Below are 25170 nucleotides of genomic sequence, written 5' to 3'. Positions count from 1 at the left end.
ATTTAACATTATTTTTTAACTGAGGGTTTTCATTAAACGCTTGAAGAAAGTGATCTATATTATCGTAAGTAGTGGCTGGTATATGAGCTTTTATATCCACAATTTTTGAAGTCTTGTCAGCAGGCGAAAACACTTTTTCTTTATATAAATTATGTTTTCATGCTCTTGTACATTATACATAGAACAAGGGTATTGAAATTCCACCAAACCAACTACCCATTCTCCATCCAATTTAATGGTCTTTGGTAATTTTGTTAAAAAATGTGCAGTCGTATTATCTGTGTAATAATCGGATGAACTATTACTTAACAAAGTTAAATAAAAGCTATTATCACTCATATTTTCTTTAAGCTTGATTCAGGTATCCAAGAATTAAATTTATTAGGATAACCTTGCCACTTCACTAGTATTTCCTTTCTGCCAGCAACTCGACGTGAACGTAATATTTTATCAATTTTATACTCGTTGGAGGGGAGGTAAGTTACTGTTTGTATTTCTTTTGAATAAAACGTCCCAATTATGCGTTCGCCTTCCAAATCCCTTAGTGTATAAACAATCCGAGGAGATCTTTTAATAATTGAATTAATTATAAATATTTCATCACTCCAATTACTTTCGTAACCTTTTTGAAATATATGTTTGTATTTAGTGATTCTAACATGATCTCCTACGTTTAGTTTTGCAGTTTCTGGTGAGATTTGTCTATCTGTATTGCGATCATATAAATTACACCAAACAGTCATAATATTATTAGAGTTAACATCAACTGGACACATTTTTATGCTTGAATGATAGCTGTGGTTGTAAGAATAAAGAAGATCTTGTAGAACATTTATGTAATTATATGTATTCTTATGAGTGAAGTAACGCCACATTTTCGTTTTAAGAGTTCTCTGGAACCTCTCTACTATACTTGCTTTAATATCAGGGTTATTAGTGGTATAATAATTAATATTTTTACTTTTGAAATAATCTCTTACCACCTTTGAAACGAATTCCGTACCTTTATCAGATTGGATATGACGAGGAACTGAGTTGGCTTCAGTAAATATGCTTTCAAAACAATGTTTAACTGTTGCTGAATCCTTCTTCTTCATGGCTCTTGCAAAAGCATATTTACTGAATACATCGATAACACAAAGAATATATTTGTAACCATCATTAAATTGACTATATGTACTCATGTCACTCAAATCAGCTTGCCAAAGTTCATTAAAGTTAGATAGAATGTATCTATTTCTAGTAAACCGCCTATGAACAGGTTTATGTAGTGTATACGTGTCTTGAGATTGTAACCATTTTTTTACATCTTCTTTATTCATTTGACCTTTCATTTCCTTTGTTAAATTATTTAAACTGCTATAACCAGCGGGATGAGAGATATCATAGTAGATTCTGTTAATATCTAATAAGGAGTCCATCTTTCCCAATTTATAGTTTTTGCAGATGATTTTTGTACTCGTGTAGTAAGAGGAGTAGATGTGTTGTTTTCTTTATCTAACGAGGCTCGTGTTCTTATAGAAGTAGAGGGGGTAAAGGGCTCAATCAAAGGAGTGTCATTAATAAATGCTAAATTTGTAGGATTACCTATGCATGACTTAGGAACTTTGATATCTTTTAAAAGTAAAGCAAACACTTCCCAGCCAATTGGTTTAGGACGTTTAAGACATCTAACCGTGTCGCTCACCAAATCAGTAATATTGCTATTTTGAATAGTCTGGTTGTTTATAACAACTTCACCAGTCTGCTTCCACCAAATTTTAGGTTTACTTAAAACAATGTAATCTAATAGCGTTCTAGCTTTTTTTTCATAAGATTTAGGTAATATCTCTATTATTTTTGATGGACTGATCGGCATTGATTCTTGATTTATTTCACCAGGTGTCGTGTTAAACAAAGATGGTGCAGCTATCTCAGTTACATCACCTTTCGCTGATTCCTTATATCCTGTCTCCTCCTTTTTGGGTATCTTTGAATTTATGATATCATTACTTTCTTTGTTGAATTGATCGAACCCCTCCATTACTATAGGTATCTTAAACGGTTTTCGATCTGTTTCAATAAAATGTAGAAACCGCTGCAATGCTTGAGAATAAAGCATCCATTTTTCACGATCGTTCATTTTACTTTTGAGAATTTTTTGCATCTCTTCATCTAGCCGAGATGAGGAATTTTCAGGAGGGTTCTCGTTGCGTTTCAATCAATCAATCAATCAATCAATCAAAACATTTATTCGTAATAAACTACACATTATGCATGAAATGGCTAAGAACTACAAAAGTATAAGGGATGGACAAGTTTATTACGAAATGGTCCCGTCTCAGCATGATGCCGACCCGGAGGACAGCGCTGATCTTCCGACGAGACCATTTGCGAGACACGAACGCAGCCGCGCGGTACGGCCCTACCGTAAGTTGAACGCGTCCTTACTGAAGGCGCCATTTTGTCTATTGTCTATTCTAGAGGTGTAAATTGACATTTGCACAGACTAATAAGTTTGCATTACTTACAATATGGCCATATCGCACAGCACAACAATAATAAATTATTACATTACGCTATGGCATAAATAGTTCAACAATAAATATTGGTGGTAAATCATTATAATATAAACAAGTGATTAAAAAACAGTACAATAAAAATTGGTATTAGAAAATATATGGTTTGTAAACAACACAACGTACCATGGAGACTTTATATGTACTTTGATAAATATGTACCTTGTGAAAGTTTAAGTAAGAAAATTAAGTGGTGATCATATCGAGTTTAAAATAATGCACACTACGGAAGGTATAAAGAGAACAAAACACAGCTTTGAAGACAATTACAGGATAGAAACATAACCTCAAATGTGGCACAGAAGACACAAACTAATCACAACTATGATAGCACACGAACATTTACATTACATTTGATAGTGAGGAAAGGACAGAAAAACAGGTATGCACTATTTAATATGTTAACATTTCAACTTTTCAATAAAGTCCGATTCAACTAATAACATTTTTTTCGTGTTTTCCATTTTGTTTATTTATGATAAAGAGTTAACTAAGGCACTTAGAACTGCTCCTAAAATAATAGGTAAAAAGGCACCTCCTTTTTGAATTATAACCGTTTTTCTTAATTTATGTTTACCTTTTGAAACTAATTTCCTTAATATGTCTTTGTACTTTTTTAACTTTGTTTTTTCCTTTTTTTCTAAAGGAATTTTCCCATTCAGAACGTTATAAATGCACTCGCATATAATGTTGATCTCTTCATCATCACAAGATTTAAGTAATGCAGTACGATATTTGGGTTTAAGCAAGTGCAATGCTTCTAATAAATGTTTATATGTGTTTACTCTTGCATGCATCATGTAGAACTGACTAAAATTTGTTGATTTTTATCATATTTAAATCCTTTTTTGGGTACATACACTGTGCAATGTCCATCAAATGGAAATATTTTTGTTTTAAAACGACATATGTCATTTGTATTTTGTTTCAGATCAATCATAAGGTAACCATGAGCATCCTTTGTAGCATCTTTGTAGGCTTCATCCACGAATTTTGAGTTTTCAGGACAAACTTGTCGTGACAGGTATCGTATTTGAGTTTTATCTCTAGGGTTCTTAAAAAATACAATGTAGCTTGTGTTCAGTGAAATATCACGTTGACCTCTTCCTTGATGAAATATGTTTTGTGTTATATAAAAAACACTTAAATTTCTATGATGACTTCCTTTAGTAAAAATATCAACAACTCGTCCATCTGATTCTCTCATTAAATCATCTATTATTAGAAGTTTAGGTTTTTCCCATCGAAAGTTGAAAAATCTGGTATTCCTTGACTATAATTTACATTTTCTAGATTATAAAGAGGTTGCATTTCATCATAACACCAAATAATTTCATCAAATTCTATGTTACATATCTCTTTAGTATTATTCAAAAAATTTGTAACAAATTGAGTTTTGCCACACCCACTGGGACCTGCGACAATGGTAGTGAAAGGATGATAAAAATGAATCATCTTTGAATGCTGTAATATGTTTAACAGTGTTGATATGAATGCGGATAGACATTAAATGGTGCTATTCAATAAACATATTACTATTTAAACTAAAGTAGAGTAAAAAAAAACTGATAAAAAATATGTATATTTATTCTGATATTAACACTTTTCTTTATAATCTATTGTTACATTTTATATACCCAACCACCAATTTAAATTTAAACATAAAAAACAATAAATCTATGTTTACAATATTCTTATGCCAAAACACGAATAAATGTTAAATTAAACAATTAATTAAAATATAATTTACAATTAAATTTAAGTTAACTATTCAAATTTACATACAAAATATATATTACAAACAATAATTCGAATTTGAATGTTCTGTCATTTACATGACAAAATTTAAATTATTTTTTTATTTTACAATGTCCCCACGCAAGGGTGTCACAAGTGTTTTCTAATAAGTAACGTTTTGTATCATCATGAGATAATGATATTTTATTAATTTTTTGAGTGAATATTACATGTTTTATAGATTTAAATCTTAGCATTTGAGCACGTTGCACATTTTTGTTAAATAAACATGTTTTGAAATTATTTAGAGTAAATTTCTTTGTAACACATACATTGACTCCTTTAGCTTTTGATAAAACACCATATTTACCTTTTTTGTCATCATTCTCATCATATTTTTCAACATCTAAGGCATACATTTTAGATTTTAGACCAACGAACTCTTTTAAAATTCTACCATTATTTTCATCTTTGAAAAATCCTAATCGCTTTTTATTTATAAGTGGGAAATTATATTTATTGATAGGAGGATAGTCAGATGTATCAAAATAGAAATTAAGATCTTTTTTTATATCTGTATAAAAATTTTCAGTGAAAATTTGATAAATTAAACTATCCGTATCTGTATAAAGAAGTTTGAGTTTGTTAGGATATTTGATTTTCATGTAGTTGTAGTGAAAGTCATACATTAAAGTTTTTGATATATCTAATACACAAAACCCCAAATAAATCGGTTTATTATAAAAGACTTTAGTTTTTTTCAATTGAACAGCTACTAAATTCTCTGAGAATATGGATAGACTGTGGAACTCAGGTCTAGCTATCAAAGACTGAACCCCTTGCGATTTCCCTCGATTTTCCCAGTGATTTAATAATTTGACGTTTACACGTTTTGCAACATTTTCCATAGTCTTACCGAACACTGAATTGTTCATTAGTTTAAAAAATCTTTTTCAAAATCAGATGATGCCAGCGATCTCATGTGGGTATTTAAATCTATGTAACTTTTTAACCACATAGACTGCTGAAATTTAAGAATGCGATGTATTTTACTTAATACCAAACCATTCTTCAAACACTGTTTTAGATTTCGATAATGAATTACATAATTAGTTTTTCTATTTAAATTAGGAATCAGTTTTTTTCTTTACAATTACCCAAACAAACGTTTTCAGGACAGAATGGTAAATCTGAATGTGAGTCATGAATTTCGTTAGGGTATTCGAGGTCAACTTCTAATATGAAACCATGATCAGCGTCATCGGCTATATTGAAGTCTGTATCTACATGAACCCATTCAAATTTACCTGTAGGGAGACATTGAGACATAGCCCATCCGTAAAGGTTGTTTGCATCAAAATACATAAGATAGGACGATGGTATGTTTGAATCAAAATCATCCATAAATTTATTATTAGCTTTCGCATATCTGTTACTACATTGCGATATGCCACCTCGAATATTTTTTGCAATGAATGATATTTTATCTATATCAGTTAGGAGTTCTAATTTTATTTTTGTAGTAAATAACATTGCATCCCAACTTAATCCTGGAGCAGTATAATAATGAGCGGGATCTAAACCATACGTCTTAAGACAAAGGTTTCTAAAATTTTCAAATACGTCAGCCAGTAACAAAACATCTGTTTTTAGGTATAAATCGGAGTAATCGCCCATATTTTTGCAACGAAAATGGGACCAAACATCTTTTGCATGATTATAATCATCTTCTGAGATGTGACTATCAGTCAAAGAACTAAAAAAATTGTCTTTAGAGGGAAGATCAGTTAACTTTAAAGAATCGTATGATGTCATGTATTCATACGGATACACACCCTTTCGTAATAAGCGTTTAAAATCGTCCTCACAAGTGAAATTCAATTTTAATTCATGAAATTGTTTAGGAAACAAGTTTTTTGCTAGTTTATCAAGACTGCTGGGCATAAATTTAAGTGAATCTACAAACCTCAATTTGATTGTGCGATTATTTATTTGTAACTTCTTAGAAAATGAAATGTATTTTTCTTTGTTCTGTGGAATCAATTCAATGTCCCCTTCCACCAAACCAAGTCCATGTACTATGAAATGACTATCATAGTTACTCAAATTATGAAAAAATACAGGTATAAATTGAGGTGCTTTGTATTTTTCAGAACAAAATGTATGCGCTACGCCTTCGTAAAGACCAGTATGGAAATTGTAGGAAATGATAGAATCACTATTTAAATTTCTATCACAAATGTAACATGTCCTACTCTGAGCAATATGTTTATTATTTTCAATGGATAAAGGCAATGGAGTTTTTCCGAAAGTATTCCTCTTACAAATGCTTTTTAAATCTTTTTCTATGTACTTCATAAATACCTGGGTGCAATCTTTACCTTTGTATGTTCTATACACAGACAATTTATCATTATAAGAACACTTAATATAATATCCAAAACTATATACCTCATGTTTTTGAATATTTGTAGTAGAAGATGTTGTAGGGTTATTTGACTGTGTTGCTATTGGGTTTAAAAAGGCTTCAAAATCAGCATAAACAACAAAAGGCACCCTTAATTTACGTTCGTAATTATCGAAGGTAACTTCATTGGTGGGAACGTTTTCATTGAACCAGTTTTTCTTTTTATCTTGTTCTGAAGGTAAATGTGTGCAAACATGGAAACAATCGTTTTTTTGATGTTTCATTAAATTTTCGTGAGTTGTGAAGTTGGATAAGCATCCATCGCAAATATGAACAGCATGCTGTGTATTTGATAATTGCTTAGATACTAATCTAGATAAGTTTTTGATAAAGCAATAATGTCCGTTACTATTTTTGGATATATACAATAAGTTCAAATGGATATCTTTTCTACACTTTGTTAAATGCAATGGTCCTACTATATCATGTTTTTTATTTTGAGAATTGTATTCAATTCCAAAAACGTTTATGCTCATATTATTATTATTTTCAAATTTTGGAATATCCCCCAATTTTATTGGAAAAGTTAAATCTCTAAAATTCAATTTATTTTTATGAACAATATACGATTTAGTACAGTTTGAACGATGGTTTGTTGGGGGGTATAATCCTGACAATACTGCCCATCTAAAACATTCTTGATCACTATTTTTTACATTAGTAACTGCTTTTTTATTTTGAATATCTCTTGGTAACTCAATATAAGAAGAACCGCGCAACGGATTAAATTTGTTAACATTAACATCTAGATAGTTAAATTTTACTAAACCCCACCCACTGTCTTTTCTTTCAAAGTTAGATAATTTTGTTAATATATCCTTAATCACGGACTCGAAAATTTCATCCTTGTCGCTACTAGTATCAATAATATTGTTACATAATTGGAAATCAAAAGTATTATTGATTTGTTTGCTCTCTTGTGTAAAATCGGCATTTAGAATAAAGTTAACTTTCAATGCAAAATGATTACTAAGGGAACGATCCAATAATGCAAAGATTTTATCTCTATTATTTTGTAAAATAGTTTCAGGTGTAAAAGGTTGGTAAACTTTTTCATTAAGTAGTATTCTATAAGTGGCCACCCTATTCTTAAACGCATTCTCAATTAATTGAACATCAATCCATTCTAAGTCAGATCTTATAACATTATTTTTATGAAGATTACTGTTTAAATGATTTTTAAAATATCTTTTAGACACTAACTTTTTACATACAGAACATTCAATTTCAGCATTATTATTTGTACTTACAATGACAGAAGGGGTTGGTTTAGATGACGTTGATGATGTAGGCTCAACAGCTAGGCGACTTTTCTTAACAGATACTTCTTCTTCTGTCTCTAAAACTGTAGCCGACCTTTTCAATCCACCTCCTATTTGAGAAGATCTAAAACAACGAAAACATATACATTTATAAATACTCTGATGCGAGATATAATTAAAAATATTTAAATGTTACTTCATTTATACTAACTCAAATCTTTTCGACACTGCTGACAATAGGCTTGCATCATTAAAACACCGTCAATTACATCTTCAGATACAGTTTTCTTCTTGGAATCGTTGATATAATGACCACTACATGGTGTAAAGTATGGTTTAATATCAAAATCTTCCACTAATGTAGAAGGTAACTTATTTTCTGTGTACCAGAGCCTTATACTGTTATGGAAACATTTTAAAATAAATTCTTTACTTAATTGTGCAATCTTGTCACGAGGTAAAGTGGGACCAATATGATAGTAAGTAAAAACCATTTTGGAAATGAACGTCACAAATAAGTATTACAATTATTGAAGCACGGTGGTAAAACACTGAATGATAACAATCTCAGATACCCCGTTTATATATGTGGGCTCTCCCACCTCACCATCAACGTAACAATAAGATCAAGTATCGCCTCGTTAAAAAACTATCCTATTGTTCAGCAGGTAATAGAATAATCGCTACAAGTAGAAACAAGATCCGGTCATAACAAGTTAAAACTCAACATGAAGCAGGTATTCGTTAAATGGTTTGAACATGCAGGAACATGAATATTTTAAGTGGAAATAACTTACGTCTCTCCGTGACATTGGCTCACAAGTCGGGCGGCTTCATATAACTCTTCATCTAGTTCGATTACTTCACAGAGTCTTATAAGTTCCGCATCATAAACATCACAGTTCAGAGAATCCATTGTCAAACGAAACCGCCTCCCCACATTGAGTTTCTGCGTTAAGTAATTCAATAAAGAGTATACATTTTATAAAACAAAGAGGGTTATTACATATTAACAAATGTAGTGGACCGACTTAACACTTTTCGTCATTTTTAATGTGAAACCACAGAATATATAATAGTACAAGTACAGAAGGCCCACTGCTTTGATGTTCACGACATGCCGCCTTTTTAAATGCCTACAAAATTCTTACAAAGAAACGAGCCGCACGTGCGCGGGGCCCGGCGATAGGGTTGCCTATGGATTAAAACGAATTACTACTCAGATAAAATATTATACTATTATATTCAAGTCTTGGGTACTTTCTAGGTATATCTATAGTATTTATATATTTTTGTTTAAATTCCAACATCACAAGCCTTATTGAACCTTTCCGGGGTACTTATTAATAGTAGATCTGTGTAAAAATATCCTATGGTATTTGTTTTATTCATGATATCTATTTAACTAAGCATTATTAGCCATTTCACAAGGGGACATCGCATAAGAACCTTAAAAAAACTCGCGACGTAAAGTAACAATAGAACGTGCGAACGTGCGTTCCGTGAGAACGCGCGCCACCCCTGATTAGGCCGCGAACTCGCGGCCGCAAGCATGTACTTGCAGCGCGGCGATAGAAACGCGGAGTGAGCCGCCCCTGGTGAAACAATGCAAAAGAATATCTTACAAGGAAATTTACTTAAATCATAAAAAGGAAAGATAAGAAATGTGAAACACTTTAACACTATCCTACTGCTATCGTTAAAAATTATATTTATCACTGTTTCTTATTATCTATAAAATATTTTACACATGTGTCCTTAGAAGCTAATTGTTTTGTAATATTATATACAATATTTCGCGTATTTTGTAATTCCAAGTCGTCTTCCAACGCAAAATACTTCAGTCTGACGTCCGCGTGCTTCCAGTGTTCCGTGGATGGGATGTTTTTGATTGTTTGCATATCATATATCTCTATTTTAATTAAGTGAGATGAATACGCCCCATCATCTTGTCCAGATGATAAATTAGCCACGCCTTCTGGCGAACTTTTGCTTACATTCGAAGACCGTTTCAAGGTTTTACACTGCTTTTTAGGTCGTTCAAAGAAGCTGTCAATATTATTTCCAGGACGTTTCTTTGCGAGGGCTTGCTTAACTTTGAAACCAGCTGTACCTTCCTCATCGGTTGAATCACCCTGATTTTCCGGGTAGTAATAGTTCTTGAAAGTATTTTCAGAGAACTGAAACAATGAAAGACAATATTTTAAACACTATTAACAATTCTATTAATTAAATACAAAGAACACTAGACGAAACAATATTATAAAAAGGCAATATGGGTTACAGTAATTTAAAAAGAAAAACATACTCACGTCCATTGTTGGATCTGTCTATAAACACTTCACTTTTGAACGCACACTCCACTTCTCTATATACCACACTAGATACAAGGAGCTCTGGTACAGAAGGCTGCCTCTACAGGAATACTTATTCAGCCTCGACTCTCTTTGGCTTTTATACTCGTAATATGGTAGAGAGCAGGGGAACGTACCATAAATCTTGTTTCAACCAGTTCATCTTATACCTGAACGCAAACAATAAACTTTTTGTCATTTTACAATACAATAAACATCTATAATAAAGCAACTAAGTTGTTACAATAATAAATTCAAGTCACAAGAATTACCGGTGCGTTAGTCTAAAACATGTTTACACCAGTTAATGCTCTTTGTTAAATATGAATAGAAAGTATCATGCCTTGACATGTTCGTCGAAGGATCTCTTTACCCAAAACCCGAATTATTCAAATAAGCGGAAACAATAAATATATATTATCTTTAAAAATGCACAAAAGACATTTTTATTCACATAGAATTAGCCTTAAACATGTTTTAACCGGTTCTCAGTTTCTCACGTCGTAACAAGTTTATTGAAAGTATGCATTCTCTTAAACAATACACAAGTCATAAAAAATAATAATAGACATAGGTAAGTAAATTATTCAAAGAAGGTACAATAAATAAAGCAATTAAGCAAAAACGCAACTTCACAAAATTACCGAGGTTTATTCAGATACAAAACATTGAAATATATGTAAAAAAAAAGGTTGATAAGATGGGAAATTAACTTTTATTAAGACGTAATCAAAAATTGACTTATTAATCATATGTACAAATTTGGTAATACAACAAAGAGATGTATGATAGAAATAGGTATAAGATATCATAAATATTCGAGAAAAAGAAAGATACGCTAGATAGGATCGTTAAGTTTAGGTATTTGGATAAACTTAAATGTAACTCAGAAGTTCTTAAGTTAAAACGTAATTATAATACATTTCATAAATACCTACATTTATAGAAATAAAAGTAAAAGTAGGTGAAACTCAGTTAGGTTTCATAAAGGTAAGTCTAGACTACTTAGGTTAACTAAGAGTAGGTTTTAATTAAATTTGGTTAGGTTACGAATGGAAAAGTTAGGTATTTTAATTAGGTTAGGTTAGGTTAGAATCGCAATCCATATGATTACAAAGTTATACTAAAAATTAATTATAAAATACCTATCAGTATGAGACACAAGGAAAAGGTGTGCATGACACTGCCAGGTAGCTGGGTAGGGTAACAATGGTCTAGCGCCGAGTCCAGATCGAACAATAGAAAGGGTCGGTAATCCTTTTGTGACCGTCGTGCACAAGGTGTATTGTGTAAAGAACGTATTCTGTAAATACTAGAAGGAGGCTTCTGAGAGCGTCGAGACCCAGCGCAATGAATCTAAATGGGGGGCTATTAGTTTTTTTTTTTTTTTTTTTTTTTTTTTTTTTTTTTTTTTTTTTTTTTTTTTTTTTTTTTTAGGTTTAGCAAGACCATGGATGGGCGGTGGTGGGGTCCTGGGAGCAGGCCCCAGACCCGGGCTGGTAACGGGGGTACCCTACTACTAACGCAACAGTATGAAGATTGAGTAGATTGATGATTCTGTAGACTTGGGTGTAATTCTTAATTTCGGATACTTGGCGTTAAAGAAAGCAAAACAAATGATCTAAGACACAAAGCTGCTTTATTACTCCTTAAAAGAAACCTAATTATCTTCTTAAACTAATACAAATCTGCTTTGTTACTACTTAAACTAAAACACAACAGAAAACGTATTAAACGTAAATTAACGTATCAATTTAATTAGAGTCCCAAACAAACATCGATCGCGGCGAAATGCGTCTACGGTAACATACTACACAAAAAATTTAATTCTACAATTTAATTATACTAATGTCAAAAGCTACGCGAAAAAGTCGATCACGGCGAAATGCGTCTACGGTAACATACTATACAAAAAATGTAATACTACAATTTAATTCTACTAATGTCAAAAGCTACACGAAAAAGTGCGTCAAGTAAAAAAATCTAGTGATATCTTTTTCATTCAAGGTGAAATGCGATTCGGTGAATTACTACAACAATTTTATGCTTTTGGGGTACAGGTCTAACAAATCTTGCACCGGCATGCATATATGAGCTTCCTGTATCGTACACCCTAAATAAATTTAGGATAAACTACCGCCCACCATACGAGTACCTAGGTATCAAGACCGATACGATTTTCAAACATTCAAGATAAGATCTATTCAGTGTCAAGAATGAGGGATTTCTGAATCGTTTTTTTTTTCGCCAGGCGGCGATACTGATGCGCCAAAGTACCTAGCCAAATGCTCAAACGCTCACGATAAAATCTATTTCGTAGTAATCTCTATCGCTCTTGCCTATTGGCATTGGCGCGATGGAGCCAGACTGCATTTCTGTCGGCGTCTGGCGTCGACGATTACCATTCGACTACGCCGGCAGATCTTTCTGACAGTAAACTTCAAAATCCACCAATCAAATAATTGTCGATTTAATATGTCTGTTTGCCCTTTGTTCATCTAGACTTCTAGAGCTACCTATCAAACCTAACCCACCTATTGTTTTGCACCTGCAACGAGTTTGCTACAAAAGATAAAAACTCTTCTATTGCAACTAGATTCGTACAAAAGTATTAAAATTGTTCGATCGCAAATGGTTAATGGTTATACCAACTGGCGGCGGTAGAGGCTCTGTAGCACCTTGTCACATCCATATAAATGTAGGGTAAAGAGCGATGCACGTCTAATAAATCGCTTGAACTAGCGTGGCACGGTTCCATGTTAGCATTTTTCCGATTGCACCCTCAGCTATTCGGCGCTCGGCTAGGTTTGTCTTGTTCTTCAGTTAGATATTATTTGAAAATGTCGAATAATTGCTGCAACTTTTCATTTGGACTTGTTTTAGAACGAAGATGAAGGGATGAAATCTATAAATAAAATGAGAGAGTGAAAAATCAGCTAAGTATTGTTAATATTGTCTCTATTGTGTGACGTGTCTCATGTACTAAGAACATAACATTGATAGAACATGGTTATCATTTTTTGTAACAAACACAGCAAAGAATTTATGTTAAGCCTACTTCTACTCTACACATTAATTAAATTAGTATTACATTGTTACTAAACACAAGTACCAATGTTAAAACAACCCGTACACACTATTTCTAAATATATAAAAGAAGAAACTGACTGACTGACTGACATATCAACGCACAGCCCAAACCGCTGGTCCTAGAGATTCCAAAATTGGCACGTAGGTTCCTTGAAAGGTATAGAGGAGCACTAAGAAAGGATTTTTCAAAATTCACCTTCTAAGAGGGTGAAATGGGGGTCCCAAAGTTTACACATACATACAACATACATACAATCACGCCTGTATCCCATAAAGGGTTAGGCAGAACACATGAAACTACTAAAGCTTCAGTGCCACTCTTGGCAAATAAGGGGCCCAAAGTTTGTATGGGAAAATAGATGACTACGCGGGCGAAGCCGCGGGAAACGGCTAGTAATGTATAAACAAGCCCTTTATTAGGTACAAGTGCTCAAATCTATCAGCACCCTTACAAAGTTGCGTGCAGGTTAGCAATTAGTTAGTGTCATCTGCGGATGACAGAATCTTCCACACTTTTCACAAACAATCTGCGAGATGTCATTCAATTCTCTCCCACTATTGTTCAAACTCCAACCATTATCTACAATTAAAACGAATCTAAACTGTTTCTTCTTGGATTCATTGCGGCAAGTCACACAGATCACCTCAACTACTAGACGGAGCATTCAAACCTACTCTCATCTTTCTCTTTCACAAACACCCGTGTTAAGGACAGGGTTGGGTGATATCCTTTTCTGATTTGAGTCATAGGCGGCATCTCAAAGTCACCAAACATATTATATTATCATGTAGTAATTTAGTATGGTAACGCAACAGCTTGATCCAGTAGTGTAGATTTGGAAAATTTATAAAAAAAAATAGTTGTAGAGTTCAACCTGGACTGTTATACTATGTAATGGTGTAAGATGTTATGCTACTCAATTGCATTGCTCAAATCGTTTTATTTTACCAACAAAATCCATACTAATAGTATAAATGGGAAAGTGTATGTGTCTTGTCCGTCTTTCACGGCAAAACGGAGCGACGAATTGTCGTGAATTTTTAAGTGGAGATAGTTGAAGAGATGGAGAGTGACATATGCTACTTTTTGTCTCTTTCTAACGCGAGCGAAGCCGTGGGCAAAAGCTAGTTGTACATAAGTATATGTCCACGCGCTCTTTATGAAGGTCTGTGTGCGGTGTCTGTGTAGTTTGCATCGGTACGTAACCAATCGATGAGTAATAACATATTAATTAACACTGCTGAACGAACTATTAAAGCAAACTAAACTTTAAACTAGCCCGAAAAAGCACATTTTACAATAACAAGTTTAGTAGGCCTATAAAATGCTCAAACACACGTTTTAAATTTGTAATATGAACTAAAACTTCGTGATTTACGAGTTCAATTTTATTCGATCAACTTGAAAGCTAAGAGTTTTTATTGTTATGGTGTTTTGATAAGCTAACATCTGTTTTATTGAAGATGAGTTCATTTGAAATCTATTGTACTATATTTTTATTAATAAACATTTTTATTGAATAAATAAGCAGTAAATAATAAGTACAAACAAAAATCCACAGCACAGGCTTCGTCAAATATAGTATCTATGTCATGTCAAGTAGGTTATTAACATATATATATATATATATATAAAAAGGAACACAACATACACCTAAATCTAAAATAACCCTCCCTGGATCGTACCTGGCTCAAACGTCCCCATTATACCCGCCGCATTTCCCCGCTGAACTGCAATGGAGACCTGTTGGACCAGATACGACCCAGAACGAGGATCGCAGCCCCTCTCCCGCAAACGACGCCCTAATTCCCTGAAAAAGGAGTGAGCCTCTGAACCCCAAGGCCCCGCTGTCTCAATTGCCACCGGCACAAAGTCATAAGCGGTTTCCAACGCGGAGTACTTTGTGTGCTTAGACTTTGCCGCGGACTCCGCCGCTGAGCCAGCACAACTTGTAGTCTGCCTCAAATGGGATGCAGCGTAAGTGCTGACACAAGTTGCATCCCACACGAGACAGCGCCCCCTTCGCCACGGAACCAAGGTCAGTCCGTCTGGCCGTTTGCCGTCTGTGCGACTCAACCCCGGTGGCTCCAAGACGCAAGGCACATTGGCAGAGACCAACGCGCGACGCACGATCTCGTTAATTGAGTGATGCCTCGGGAACCGCCCAGCACACCTTTGGCAACTAAGGCCGTGGTGCCCATCTTCCTCAACCATCACTCCACAGCGGCAACGGTGAGCCGCACACACCCTTGCCCCCAGCCTAAGAGCCGCTGAAATTCGTAACGAATCATTATCTAACAGCGTACCAAGCTGAGGCGAAGGCAAGGCATGTAACCACGCCCCAGATTCAGCCCGTTCGAGGGCTTTAAGGCGCGCCAGATCAACGCCCGATGCACCACCCACCAGCGAATCATATACCCGCTTGCTCAATATGTCATCCCACTGTTTTTGGATAACAGGGTTGTCAGGCCGCTTACCGCAGGGGATTGTGTCCGACCACTGTGCAAGTGCATCAGAAACGTACGAGACTGGAAAATTGCCGCCATATTCAGGGTAAATGCGAGCGACAAGATCCGCAGCCCCGTGAGCTGATGCAAGAAATGCAACTAGTCCCAACCCCTCAACCGCGCGTATCCCTAGACCCCCATATCTTATGGGAAGAGCAGCCTGAACCCACTGGGTGTTGCTCAGTTCCACGTTCAACACCATCTCCAAAGTCACCCTGAGCTCACGATCGATTTCCTTAGCCTCGTTAACAAATTTCCACGTTGGGGATGTTCTGAGGATGTAAGTCATCCGAGGCGTGGCAAAACAGTTCCGTAACAGCGTCAAAGCGACATGGGATGACAAATTGAGCAAATGGTCCCTAACATTAACGAGAGCATCCTTCTTCATCCGTAAAGCCGCGCTGACCCCCTCAAGAAAAATAGGCGCCCCCAATAATGATAACCCCGTCTTGTCAACCATTTTAATCCCAGGCAATAGAGACTCCAAATTATCCAAATGAAATTTCGACACTGGCCCGCACGTGAAAAGCTCGCACTTTGTTGGGTTCACCTCTAAACCCACATTTTTCAAGGCTGGTATCAATAGCTGTAAGTCCTCCATGACTTCACCCGGCTTACCCCCGATAGTACCATCGTCAAGATACCACGCGTTAAGCGGAGACTTGAGCTTAACAATGGTCTGCTGTATAGCCAGGCAGAAAATCAGGGGACCTAGAGGATCACCTTGTTGTGCTCCAACCTGAGAACTAATCAATTCGTCCTTTAGGTAAAGGTTAGACGAGGCGGAATAACATTGATACAAAAAGGGGTAGAGAGACGGCACACGCTCCAAGACCTGCTGCAACATAACGTCCCTGTTAAGGCAATTAAAGGCGTTTCTCAAATCTACCTTGACAAGGACACTGTCCGTGTTATCGCGTTCCAAAACAAAAGTCCTGGTAGCATGTATAGCCGCCTCGCAACCCCTTGTCGTACCAAACCCGATCTGGTGCGGCTGTAAGTATTGTGACATAACGTCTCTCACTGCTTGACATCCCAGCTTTGCTGTAAGACGCCGAATCACACTGCCCACAGCGATCGGCCTTATACCCCCATCTTTTTTGGAAAGGGCACACAACGATGCTCCGTACAAATAAGGCGTCACCTGTAAATTAAGCATCCCTTTTAGAAGGAAATTGCACAAGCAGGTTAATGATTCCAACAAACGTGGCCCGTTACTGCCTGCGGATGAGGACGTCAGTTCCTTAAGATGCTGCGGGCTCAGACCATCTAACCCCGAAGCGGACCCGTTATGGAATGAGCCCAACGCCTTAGCCACCTCAGCTGATGCTACCGACAAATGAACACTATGTCGGTCCGGCTCTGGTGGGAAAGACGGTGGTTTAGAAGGGGACGGATGCTTTTCACGCATTGCTCCTAACGTGTCTTCATTTATAGGCGCCAATGATGATTCCGACATAAGCAAACGAACCGCACCTCTTAAATCGCCGTCATAGACTTTAGCCTCTATTGCGCGATATTTAGAGCTCGACTTATGACCTACACAGCCATCGGGCAGGAATAGCTCTGAATTTTCAATATTTTCCTTGACAAGACTTGTAAGGGATTTGTTAGACCTACTCTCCGGAACCCTTAGAGCCGAAAAAGAAAAAGAAAGTAACGCTAACCAATCTTCGGTCTCATTTGTACGCAGCGCCTCGTTTATCACGTCACATAGTTTACCGGCAGCGAGACTTCGCGCTCCCTTTGGGATATGTCTCAAAACGCGTACGCTCGATTTCAAGGACGGCAAAACCTCCAAGCTATGTCCCGGAGCCGTCGGCGTAACCGTTATTGTCGGAACGGGCTGTGGCAAAGCAAGGTTTGAATTAGGAGTGCTCGGACTAGCTCCCGGATCAGGATTGGCCACATCCCGGTGCATTTTAGTAATGTGAACATGAAGTCCCCGAGGCACCACGTACAACTTAGGTGATCCCGGACAGTAAGGGCATGTTGCTTTGGTGGGGCTGCTCATGTTAACTAATTAAGTAAATATCAAAACATAATAAAATATTTTGAACAAACAAAAAAAATATATCAATAATCACAGTAACAGCCGACAAAAATTAAAAATATACTAAATAATCAAAATAAACTTGTAAAACATTTTAAAATAATAGTGTAAATAATTCAATATGCTTAATTATAACTATAACTATTAAATTAACTAGCAATACATAACTTAGCATTAAACCGTATAAACAACTCCATCTAATTTCGCCGAGATAAATAAAACCAGCAGTGCAGCCGTAGCAGATGCAGCAATAACTCGCACAACTCGTAGTCTCGAAGTATGTACACCCCGTAGTGGATTTCGTCTCTCAGTAGCTATATTGTACTATATTGTATTAGAACTCTCAAGAACTGAATCCCATCGAATATCACAGAATGTATAGGGTACCATACATTTCTCTTTAAGGCACGTCTCTTCTCTTTCTGAGCAGACTAAGAGAGACCTAGTCCGTTATTTACATCTATTGGATCATCAATAAGGAGTCCTGAACTATTAGAATGTGATATACTTACCTGTAATGATATAGGAACATCGTTCGTCATTATCTCAGGACTGATGATAATATTTATAAAACATGATCTCGCTCTCGACTGTTATTTCAAATGAACCTATTCTAATCTCGTTAGTACTCGGGCCACGAGTGCCATTTCCCTACGTTTTACTGGATATTTTTTAACGGGATAACAATTGGAAGCGTGTGATGAATAATTAACTATCAGTACGATTCAAATTTTATATACGCCGAAAATAAGTTATCGATACGATATGGATCGGATGTCAACTAATAAAGTGAAGTTTGAAAAAACGTCAGTTAAGACCGAGACTGATATAGGTAGAACTAATAAAGTGAAGTTTGAATAAACGTCAGTTAAGACCGAGACTGACATAGGTAGGTATCAAATCCAAACCATATCGTAGGTAGTCGTATACGTATAATTATATCACGCTATATTTTAGTATACGTCCGTCGTAATAAAATAATACATCTTTGTGAGAAAGCATTTTTTGACTTTGGTCTGTGCATTACGCGCTAATATTAATATTTGACATTTTAACACATATCAAGCTAACAATATGGGCCCAATTGTCAAGATTGAGGTTCAAAAGTTTTAAGCTTGTGTCGAGAGATGGCAGTCTATGCACTATGATTACACATTTTACTTTGACAGTAACTCTCTATAAAACTCGATCCTCTTTTGATGCATAGTAATACATAGATATCTACTACAAGACTTGTAAGGTTGCAGCTCCTACTGTCAGTAAGTTTACATCTCTCACTTTGGATGGACAGGTTTCAGTAACATAACAGCCACTGGAAGGGAGCAGAAGTTTACATGGAGGCGGCGCTTTCCGTTGATTAATCCATACGCGCGAATCTTCGCCAAGCTGGGTGTGCGCACCAGTTTCCGCACTAGCGTGAAAAGGCTGTCCCTCGGCTGTCCACTCGGTCATAGGTCAGTATGACCGCGATGAAGTCTAGGCCTTTTCTAGTCACTGAATGGAAACAGAAATTTACTTACAAGGAGGCGGCGCTTTCCGTTGATTAATCCATACGCGCGAATCTTCGCTAAGTTGGGTGCGCACTAGCGTAAAAAAGCTGTTCACTCGATCATAGGTCAGTATGACCGCGGTGAAGTCCAAGCCTTTTCTAGTCACTAAATGGAAACAGAACTTTACTTACATGGAGGCGGCGCTTTCCTTTGATTATTCCATACTACGAGGATCTCCGTTAAGCTGGGTGTGCGTACCAGTTTCCGCACTAGCGTGAAAAGGCTGTCCACTCGGTCATAGGCTAGTATGACCGCGGTGAAGTCCAGGCCTTTTCTAGTCACTGAATGGAAACAGAACTTTACTTACATGGAGGCGGCGCTTTCCTTTGATTATTCCATACTACGAGGATCTCCGTTAAGCTGGGTGTGCGTACCAGTTTCCGCACTAGCGTGAAAAGGCTGTCCACTCGGTCATAGGCTAGTATGACCGCGGTGAAGTCCAGGCCTTTTCTAGTCACTGAATGGAAACAGAAATTTACTTACATGGAGGCGGCGTTTTCCTTTGCTTATTCCATACTACTAGGATCTTTGCTATACTGGGTGTGCGCACCAGTTTCCGCACTAGCGTAAAAAGGCTGTTCACTCGATCATAGGTCAGTATGACCGCGGTGAAGTCTAAGGCTTTTCTAGTCACTAAATGGAAACAGAACTTTACTTACATGGCGGCGGCGCTTTCCTTTGATTATTCCATACTACGAGGATCTTCGCTAAGCTGGGTGTGCGCACCAGTTTCCGCACTAGAGTGAAGAGGCTGTCCACTCGGTCATAGGTCAGTATGACCGCGGTGAAGCCCGGGCCCTTTGGTGCGGTCACTGGCAGGAAGAGCGGGTTCACGGGACCGTACTGAAAGGGAAAAAAGGATATAAAGTAAAACTATAAAATAATCATTAAAAAAATTAGACTATAGACACCTCGGACAATGGCGATCAAATATATGAAAGAGGCGCGTTCCTACGCACACAGTCTAAGTTCGTGTAGGTAAACGCGTACCTATCAGAGAGATGTGACAGGTCGACTGGTCGCGTTTTTGACAGGCGGTAACTGTGAGGTAACCGAGAGCGGGTGGCCGGGACTTTCAGCGGGGAGCGGGAGTGACCATACTGTACGATAGAAGTACTCTTTATTATACTGTACTAGAGATGGCATTACATTAATTAAGAGCTGATTTACACGGTGCGAGTGTGCATTTGATCGGTCGACTAAATTGGATGCAAACTCATTATGTAGTCCGCAAATTTAAAATCGCATGCAAGTTCGAGCGCCGTCTAAATGAGCCGTAACTCGTGGATAGATTATATGTAACTACAAAATTACTTATAAATTATTTAGTTTGATGTACCCTCGGTTTTAACCACGTAATATTAATGCTAATAGAAAAGTTAAAGGACCCTGACAGACCCCTATGTAAATATGTGGCTTACTTGGGTGCTTTCAAAAGTTTTACTAATATTAGAGGATTTGTTTCTTGTTTGTCCGAGTGATATAGGCTATAGTACCTATATTGTGCAGCAAGGGAGGTAAGGGGGATTTTATCAACGAGTGTTGTTAATAACTCGCGACAGCCGCAGGCTGGAGAGAGTTATAGACACGAGTTTACAAAATCCTTACCTCCTGAGTTACACACAATATTTTTCATCAAATTTGAGAGGAAAACACAGAAAAAAAATCATAAGGCAAAACCTTCAATGAATGGCGGTGTTGTACTGCCCGTTGCTATGGCAAGGCGGTTAAGCGCAAATCGAGATGCAGTCACAATTTCCTGCCAGATTGCAAATTATAACGATTTATGATTTCTCTACGTGAAATTTACAACATAAATGTAAAACACACTGAAATAATTGTAAAACATAAAAAATGCATTTTTCATACCGTGTAATATTTTTTTATAGCTTAATAGTCAAATTTTAGTTGTGCAAAAAAAATCCTTGGCTGATTGAAAAATCCTTTGCCTGAAGTATTTTATCGATTGTATTAATTATTAAAACTAAATCCATAACTCCCTTGGGAATAAAATAGTACATTATTCTTCAGTACACGTAGATGCAATGAGGCCTTTAAACAGCAAATGTGATGAAAAATATTTTACCAAACAAAAAGGTGATGTTATTAAAAGTGCGGAAATAGATTAGTATTTTCTACATAACATTACCCATAAGGTCATTATGTAAGGAGTCAAGGTTTGTTTTGAAATAGTAATTTGCACTGATTTAGTAGGAAAGTAGTATCCATACTAATATTATAAATGGGAAAGTGTGTGTGTGTCTGTTTGCATGTCCGTCTTTCACGGCCAAACGGAGCGACAAATTGACGTGTTTTTTTAAGTAGAGAAGTAACCAATGCAATGTCACAGTTTGAAAAGAAAATGTCTTTCAACCCCTTACTTGCCAAGAGTGGCACTGAAGCTTTAATAGTTTCATGTGCTCTGCCTACCCTTTATGGGATACAGGCGTGATTGTATGTTGTAGAAGTAACCTTACTTTTTGCCTCTCTCTCCATCCCTTCAACTATCTCTACTTAAAAAAACACGTCAATTTCTAACTCCCCACTTCCCTAAAATGGGGGTGGAAGTTTGTATGGAGCATTCCGCAATTTTAGAATTTAACGCGAGCGAAGCCGCAGGCAAAAGCCAGTAAGGTATATAATATCTGTAGTTGCGTTTTCACACAAAAGTTCATCCAAAACTCGTTCTGCAACCAGCAACACCGAAAAAGAAAACCTAGCTTCCTCACACAACTCTTATCTAGCCTCTTGTACGAGAGTAAAAAGTACAGCAGCAACACATGTAGCTGACGTGGTGAAATTATTGCTCAAAACGAACACAAAGGAAATAGAGCATATTTTTTGCTGGCCTCATGGAAAAATATAATCAACTATAATAACTTCTTGGTCTTTCTATTACGCAAAAACATATTTTATACATCTTTAGCACAATCACATTTGCCGAGTCATAAGAGCGAATAAAATTGTGTATTTGCTCCATCGTGCAAGACGTTATTGAAAGTGACTGAATCTAAACTAGCAGAGTATTTTCATATGGTATGAATTGGCAACATCCTCAAATTAAAAGTGATCTGTAACGTCCGCAAATGTTTTATTTTAATTCCTCTATCTATACTACACACAAAATACAGACTATGAATTGAAACAATACGATGGGCAATTAAATTCTAATGATTACAACCAGATGTACAAGATAAACACTCTAAAAACATCTACGTACACATGTGCACTGTTTGTTAGTACTCAAACACAAAAGCTTTTACAGCTCAACCACATATATGTATGCTTTCCTCTTTCAAGTGATGCACTGGTTTTTTACGGGGACAAAGTGAAACTTAACATAAGACGAAAAGCACAGATTTTTGTCACTCACATAACTCTCAAATGGTGCTCCCACACTGACTGTTATAAATGTTATAAGTATAACATTGTCAGGGACAGCGAGATGGCATTGTCCTTGTCACGCAGTGTTATATAACATCTATAACAGCTAGTCAGCAACCTATGGTGCTCTTTATAGGTAAATTTTATGCCGCTGGTTTTTGTATGTCAAGTATCTCTAACTTCTCTAAGGTATTTGAATGGATCGCTTTGAGCTGTCTTGAATGTGGATCGTTCTGCACTGATACAGATTCATGGTCAAGTCATTGTACAACTATTCATCCTATTACGCGTACTAACAGCAAACTTCTGACCACCGGTGGACTTAATCTGGTTGCATTTATGTTCACGAATGGTCATTACTCTGGACAGTATTCAAAGCAGACTCCACTGCCGACGAGACGTGACATCGTAAAATAATAAAGGCAAACGAAATGCAAATACCTCAGATATATGCGTTATCCCGGTTTTACTACGTAAAGAGGGACAAGACAGGAAAATAGCGAATTGCGAGTTTAAGGAGAGCACGATTTCTCGGCATTATATTGCCCATTTTGCTTAGAACGATAAAAAGAAAATCCACGTATAAAGAGAGATATTCTGAAAAAGTTCGTGCATCACGAGTTAGGAATTAAAGAACACATGTTCGAAGAGTCATCGCTACACGTACACGCGTGAGAACTAGAAAAATGGTTTGTGCGTGACCTAAAGGAGAATCTAACTTAAATAACAAGTATTAAAGCCACCTACCATTTCATTGTACCTATTATACCTCTATGTAAACTTAATTGTTTAAGCGATTTCTTAGTAGTTTATAAGAAATAAGAATCGAACAATTTAGAAGCAATTTAATTCGATTATCTAACTTCGCCACCCGATGCAAGCTGGCATTGACTCATCTGCTTGCCGAACGCTGCTCGTAGAATAGACCGCTTAGGTTTAACTTCTTAAAACTATCACGTTTCAAATATCGATTAGGAAAGAAACCAAAAGAAATAAATTGGTTCGAACCTTAGGTACTTTTGAAGTAATGTTAACTTAGTAAAGACAGTTAGAAATGAAAAGATTATTTATTAAATGAATAAAACAAAACCTTAAAATTAATCTAGTCGATATTTAACACATCCACACTTCGTCTAATTGTTATTTAAACATGTAAAATATATTACATAAAACAAACATATTTTGCTATCTTACAAATAGAAGCGGGAAATGCTAGTAAATATATTCAGAAGGCACTGATCTTTTAATACTTCAACTAGATTCTGCTTGATTTAATTCTTCAAATGGCAACGCTCGGGAAAGTTCGCATAAAATTTCTCACGTAGCCTGTATAAGTGCCTCTTTATGCACACTCCCTGGGACGGAGATTAAAGTTGAACTATTGATTATGTTGCAGGGGAGGGGACCTACTAACCTTTATTACAAATGGCAACCATTTTAATCTCAAACATTATATTTTAAACGAAATTATTGAATGTTGTTGCTACATATTCTGATACCACATGTGACAATTGTCGCCCAGCAATGATAATACTTCCCCGTACATTGCTTGTCGATTAACCAACAAGTCAATTTGTGTCGCTTAACTTCAAACTCTGGTAAATCTATTCTGCTATAAGGTTGATTCTTTTTCAGATTATATATATTTTTATACATAATCAACCTTAAATCAGAATGGATTTACCCTAGTTTGAAGTTAAGCGTCACATTTAATATTGACACTGAAATGGGCACCACATTACCGGGTTCAACTGCCAACGTGGCAAGTGTCAATGTTACCGTCATAAAACAGGCCACAGAGAGATATCCAGAATTACGCTAAATAATTACTGTGCTAAACGAAAGCAATCACATATACTTATATATTATGAACATTTCATGAGGGCGAAAGCGACGAGGCAACAAATTATAGAACGTGACCACTTTTAGTAGTCTGAGGCCGCCAACTGTCCGCCACTACTAAAACGTATACCTAAGGACTGGAAAATCCGAAAACCTACGGTCAGACAATATTTTGGGTGGTATATTTCATAATCGTTTGTTTCTAAAGAAAATAATTTACATCATTTTGATTATATTCTTGGTTCTATATGATTCTCTAGAATGTACTAATGTCAAGCGCAACTTGGTTACGGGTCGTTCTATCTTTTCGTGCCGATTTGGTGTTTGAGCTCGGATCAAGCGTTAAGATGACTCTCATGTACAAG

The 25170-nt window shown here is 36.3% G+C and overlaps 1 protein-coding gene across 1 annotated transcript in view; it reads right to left on the bottom strand.

Annotated features, from left to right (window-relative positions):
• Positions 1-25170, bottom strand: part of LOC125229496 (exostosin-2) — a 93675-nt gene that overhangs the window by 18266 nt on the left and 50239 nt on the right. The window contains exon 3 of the mRNA XM_048134345.1: positions 20239-20422. Coding sequence (XP_047990302.1) covers positions 20239-20422 — 184 coding nt within the window. The remainder of the gene's footprint in view (positions 1-20238; positions 20423-25170) is intronic.

This window comes from Leguminivora glycinivorella, chromosome 9, assembly GCF_023078275.1.
Source record: "Leguminivora glycinivorella isolate SPB_JAAS2020 chromosome 9, LegGlyc_1.1, whole genome shotgun sequence".
NCBI lineage: Eukaryota > Metazoa > Arthropoda > Insecta > Lepidoptera > Tortricidae > Leguminivora > Leguminivora glycinivorella.
Note: the sequence above shows the minus strand (reverse complement) of the source record. Positions and strands in the feature narration are given on the sequence as shown.